The sequence below is a fragment of the Mandrillus leucophaeus genome, unplaced genomic scaffold, assembly GCF_000951045.1.
Source record: "Mandrillus leucophaeus isolate KB7577 unplaced genomic scaffold, Mleu.le_1.0 Scaffold244, whole genome shotgun sequence".
Classification (NCBI taxonomy): Eukaryota; Metazoa; Chordata; class Mammalia; order Primates; family Cercopithecidae; genus Mandrillus; species Mandrillus leucophaeus.
This window is the reverse complement of record NW_012102521.1, coordinates 2080922-2086456: the sequence shown is the minus strand read 5'-3', so window position 1 is coordinate 2086456 and position 5535 is coordinate 2080922. Positions and strand designations below refer to the sequence as shown.

General features: G+C 56.6%; 1 gene segment (V, D, J or C); it reads left to right on the top strand.

Moving 5' to 3' along the window:
* LOC105541766 overlaps window positions 1–823 on the top strand; it is a 5391-nt gene extending 4568 nt beyond the window's left edge. The window contains 2 exon segments of the C gene segment in view: window positions 200–417; window positions 698–823. Coding sequence covers window positions 200–396 — 197 coding nt within the window.
* The last annotated feature ends 4712 nt before the right edge of the window (window positions 824–5535 follow it).

The following is a 5535-nucleotide window of genomic DNA, read 5'->3' as shown; positions in this document are numbered from 1 at the left end:
CTGAGTCTCTCCCTGAAGTGCCCTAAGAACCTCAAAGACAGAAAGTCCCAGCCCCTCACCTGGGACCCTGCCTCCTCATCCTCCCTGGGGGAGTCTCAGGCCTTAGATGGGGACCCAGACCCCACTGTCCCCAGACCCCAAGGAAGCATACCCACTATTCACATGAGTCTGGGCCTGGAAGGCTCTTGCTGTGTTACAGATTGGCAGATGCTGCCTCCCTATGTGGTGCTGGACTTGCCGCAGGAGACCCTGGAGGAGGAGACCCCTGGTGCCAACCTGTGGCCCACCACCATCACCTTCCTCACCCTCTTCCTGCTGAGCCTGTTCTATAGCACAGCACTGACCGTGACCAGCGTCCGGGGTCCATCTGGCAACAGGGAGGGCCCCCAGTACTGAGCAGGAGCCAGCAAGGCACAGGTAGGAGCCCAGGAGAGGGATGAGCCCACAGTGGATGGGGTGGGCTGCAGTGCTTGGCTGTGAGGAGAGCACCACCTGCTCCCACTGTGGGGGCACGTGCTCTCCTGGGGGGGCCTTCACAGACACTGACCACACAGGCAGGCCCAGGGTCAGGGCTGAGCTTCCCTCCAGTACAGTAACCAGGATTCCGTCCAGGCTCCCATGAGCCAGGCCAGGGCTAGGACAGAGGGCATTGGCAAGGGTGCTGCTCCTTCAGGCTGTGACCCCTCTGTCTTTGCAGGGAAGAAGTGTGGAGGAACCTCTTGGAGAAGCCAGCTATGCTTGCCAGAACTCAGCCCTTTCAGAAATCACCTACCCGCCCTTACTCACATCCCTTCCAGGTGCAATAAAGTGGTCCCAAGGAAAATGTTCACAGACTCTGAATGAGGAGATGGGGGTCAGGGAAAGGGTGGTGGCTTTAGACCGGAGAACGCCTGCTTCAAAGTCCCCCTGGGTGTCATGGTGGTCATGGTAGGCATGGACAGAGGGTACCCCTAGTCCCAAAATCAAGAAACAACCTGATCTTGCATGAGGCTGAGGCCCAAGGATGAATGCTGGATTCACCAGAGACCATGGCAAAGAAGCCTGCTCCCAAGAACTATGTGGGATCCCTGTTCCCCATAACCTAGACAGCCCTAGTCCTCCTCACTGGGTCCTCATCCTGATCACAGGGCCCTGGTCCTGACCAGTGGGCCGTTTTACCGATCACTGAGCTCTGGTCCTACTACTTGGGCCCTGTTCCTGATCACTCAATTCTAGCCTTGATCACTGAGCCTTAGTCCTGATCACTGAGTCCTACTCCTGTTTTTGACCCTGAACCTGATCACTCAGCCCTGGTCCTGATCACTCAGCCCTGGTCCTGGTCACTCAGCCCTGGTCCAGATCACACAGCCCTGGTCCTGGTCACTCAGCCCTGGTCCTGATCACTCAGCCCTGTTCCTGGTGACTCAGCCCTGGTCCTGATCACTCAGCCCTGGTCCTGGTCACTCAGCCCTGGTCCAGATCACACAGCCCTGGTCCTGATCACTCCATCTTGGTCCTCATCACTCAGCCCTAGACCTGATCACTCAGCCCTGGTCCTGATTATTAGACCCTGATCCTGGTCACTGGGCCCTGGTCCTGATTACTGAGCCCTGATCCTAATCACTGAACCCTGCTCCTGATCAATGAACCCTGGCCCTGATCAAAGGGCCTTGTTTCTGATCACTGGGCCCTGGTCATGCTAACTGTGCTCTGGTCCTTACCCCTGAGCCCTGGTCCTGATTACTGAGTCTTGGTCCTGATCACTCAGTCTTGGGCCTGATCCCTGAGTCCTGGACTTGATCACTCAATTCTGGTCCTGATCACTGGGCCCTGGTCATGATCACTGAGCCCTAGTCTGGATCACTAGGCTCTGGTCCTAATAACTCAGTCCCGGCTGGATTGCTGAGTCTTGATCCTGATCACTGGGCAATGTTCTGGATCAATGAGCCCTGGCCCTGATCACTGGGCCCTGGTCCTGCTAACTATGCTCTGGTCCTCACCACTGAGCCCTTGTCCCAGTCAACACTCAATAACTGAGCTCTGGTCCTAGTCAATAGTCAATCACTGAGCCCTGGTCCTGATCACTGGGTCCTGGTCCTGATCATTGAGCTCTGGCCCTCATCACTGAGCCCTGGTCCTAATCACTGGGCCCTGGACCAGATCACTGGGCCCTGGTCCTGGTCACTCAGTCCTGGTCTTATCACTGAGCCCTAGTTATGATCACTGAGCCCTGGTCCTGATCACTGGGTACTGGTCCTGATTTTTGAGCTCTGGCCCTGATCACTGTGCCCTGGTCCTGATCACTGGGTCCTGTTCTTATCCCTGAATCTTGGTCCTGACCACTAAGCCCTGGCCCTCATCACTGGGTCTTGTTCCCAATCACTGGGCTCTGGTTCTGACCAATGGTCTCTGGTTCTGGTCCCTGAATCCTGGTCCTGATCGATGGGCTCTGCTCTTGACTTCTGAGTCCTGGTGCTGATCATCCAGTCCTGGTCCTGATCACTGGGCCCTGATTCTAATCACTCAGTCCTACTTTTGATCACTGAACCCTGGTATTTATCACTGAACCCTGATCCTCATTGTTGGGCCCTATTTCTGGTAACCAAGCTCTGATCCTGACCACTGACCTCTGTTTCTAATCACTGAGCCCTGGACAGATCACTGGCCCCTGGTCCTGATAACTGACCACTGTTTCCAATCGTGGAGCCCCAGACCCGATCACTGGGCCCTGTTCCTGATCACTGAGTCCTGGTTCTGATCACTGAGCCCCAGACCCAATCACTGGGCCCTGTTCCAGATCACTGAGCCCTGGTTCTGATCACTGAACCCCAGACCCAATCACTGGGTCCTATTCCCGATCACTGAGCCCCGGACCCGATCACTGGGCCCTGTTCCAGATCACTGAGCCCCGGACCCAATCACTGAGCCCTGGACCTGATCACTGAGCCCCAGACCCGATCACTGAGCCCCAGACCCGATCACTGAGCACTGGTCCTGATCACTGAGCCCTGTTCCTGATCACTGGGCCCTGGTCCTGATCACTGAGCCCCAGACCCGATCACTGAGCACTGGTCCTGATCACTGAGCCCTGTTCCTGATCACTGGGCCCTGGTCCTGATCACTGGGCCCTGTTCCTGATCACTGAGCCCTGTTCCTGATCACTGGGCCCTGGTCCTGATCACTGGGCCCTGGTCCTGATCACTGAGCCCTGGTCCTGATCACTGAGTCCTGTTCCTGATCACTAACCCCTTTTCCTGATCACTGAGTCCTGGTCCTGATCACTGAGCCCTGGTCCTGATCACTGAGTCCTGGACCAAATCACTGAGCCCTGGACCAGATCACTGGGTCCTGGTCCTGATCACTGAGCACTGTTCCTGATCACTGAGCCCTGGTCCTGATCACTGAGCCCTCATCCTGATCACTGAGCCCTGGACCCAGTCACTGACCCCTGTTCCTGATCACTGAGCCCTGGACCAAATCACTGAGCCCTGGACCAGATCACTGGGCCCTGGTCCTGATCACTGAGCACTGTTCCTGATCACTGAGCCCTGGTCCTGATCACTGGGTCCTGGTCCTGATCACTGGGCCCTAGTCCTGATTACTGAGCCCTGGTCCTGATCACTGGGCCCTGTTCCTGACCACTGAGCCCTAGACCAGATGAATCCCTGTCCCTGATCACTGATTCCTGATCCTTTTCTTATACATATTCATTTTGAAGTCTTACTCCTTTTCTGAGCCTGTATCAGTCTGTCTAGACACTGAGTCCTGTCTGATTTCTGAACGTTCGCCCTCATTAGTGAGTGACCTGCAGCAGTGGAGGGAGGTCTCCAGGGAAGCCGAGACCCTCTCAATGCGTGTACTCGGTGGTAGATGAAGAAATGACCCCAACGACTTGCTCCATTTTTTCTAGGCTCAGAGGGGTGTGTAGGCCCCAGGAGGACTTGGTGGGGAGAGGACCAGCCCAGGCCCCATGATCTATACCCCCAGCCCCTAAGGGGTCCCCAGGTCTGGATTTACCACTGGGGAGGGAGTACAGTACAGGAGTGGGTACAGGAAGGTGGGGGGAGGACATGCTGTTTGTATTCTCTTGCTTTTCTCTTTCTCCTGAAGCCTCTTGTACCCCATCACCTGCAGAAATACCCAAAATAGCCCTGTGGGGCGGCTGAGTCATTGTGAACACAGCCCAGGCAGGTGTACCAGCCAGAGAACTGCTGTTCTGAGAAACATGCCCCAAAACCGAGACCTGGCCAGGTGCGCCTGGGGCCTGAGCAAAGGGCTGCAGCCACAGGGAGGCCCAGCCCCAAGCCACCCAGGGTCAGCCAGGGCTTTCCAGGTCCAAGGTTGGCAGAGGTCAGCCAGGGTCAACTATGGTCTGAGGTCATCCAGGGTCAGCCAGGGTCAGCCAGGGCCAGCCAGGGTCAGACAGGATCAGCCAGGGTCAGCCAGGGTCAGCCTGGTTTCTGCCAGGGTCAGCCAGGGCCATCTGGGGTCAGCCAGGGTCATCTGGGGTCAGCCAGGGTCAGCCAGGGCCATCCAGGGTCATCTGGGACCAGCCAGGGCCAGCCTGGGTTCTTCCAGGGTCTGCACAGGTCATTGTCCACCTGTCCAGGCTCTCCAGGAGGCAGGGGTCCTCCATGGGCAGCCTTCATGAGGGCCGTGCCCACCACACAGCAGACCAAGGGAGGCACTGGCACTGAGCGTCTGGCAGTGACCATGGTGGGCCCCACACCCTGCATGCACCTCCCTCAGCTCTCCCCAGGGCCCTTGGCCAGAGCCAGGATGCAGTGCCCAGCCCTGGGGCTTGAGCGGCTGCCCCAGCAGGCTGTGTCCAGCACAGGCACAGCCCACAGGGCCACAGCAAGACCTGCACCCCACACCAGGGAAACAGGGGTTCTGGGAAGGGGACATTGGACCAGGGACCCAGAGAGACACAGAGACATAGACAGATACAGGGATGGGGAGAGATAAGAGACACAGACAGAGAGAGACAGGGATGGGGAGAGACAAGAGACATAGAGACATAGACAGAGAGAGACAGGGATGGGGAGAGATAAGAGACACAGACAGAGACAGGGATGGGGAGAGACAAGAGATGCAGAGACATAGGCAGAGAGAGACAGGGATGGGGAGAGACAAGAGACACAGAGACAGGAAAGGAGAGACAAAGACAAACAAAGACAGAGAGATAGGGATGGAGAGAGATAAGAGACAGGGACAGGGAGGGACAGAGGCGAGAACAGTGAGACAGAGACACAAGAGACAAAGAGAGAGATGAGGTGAGAGAGATAAGAAGAAACAGAGACAGGGAGAGACAGAGATGGAAGAAAAAGAGAGGAGATGGGAACAAGGAAAAGGAGACACGGACACAGAAATACAGAGAGAACACAACAGAGGCAGAGAACACAACAGAGGCAGAGAACACAACAGAGGCAGAGAACACAGGGAGAAAGAGGCAGCAAGCTGGGCCCAGGAACTCAGGTGCAAGCCCCGTCACACACTCACACAAACACACACCACACACTGCAGCTATTATACAACATTCACACACAAACACAC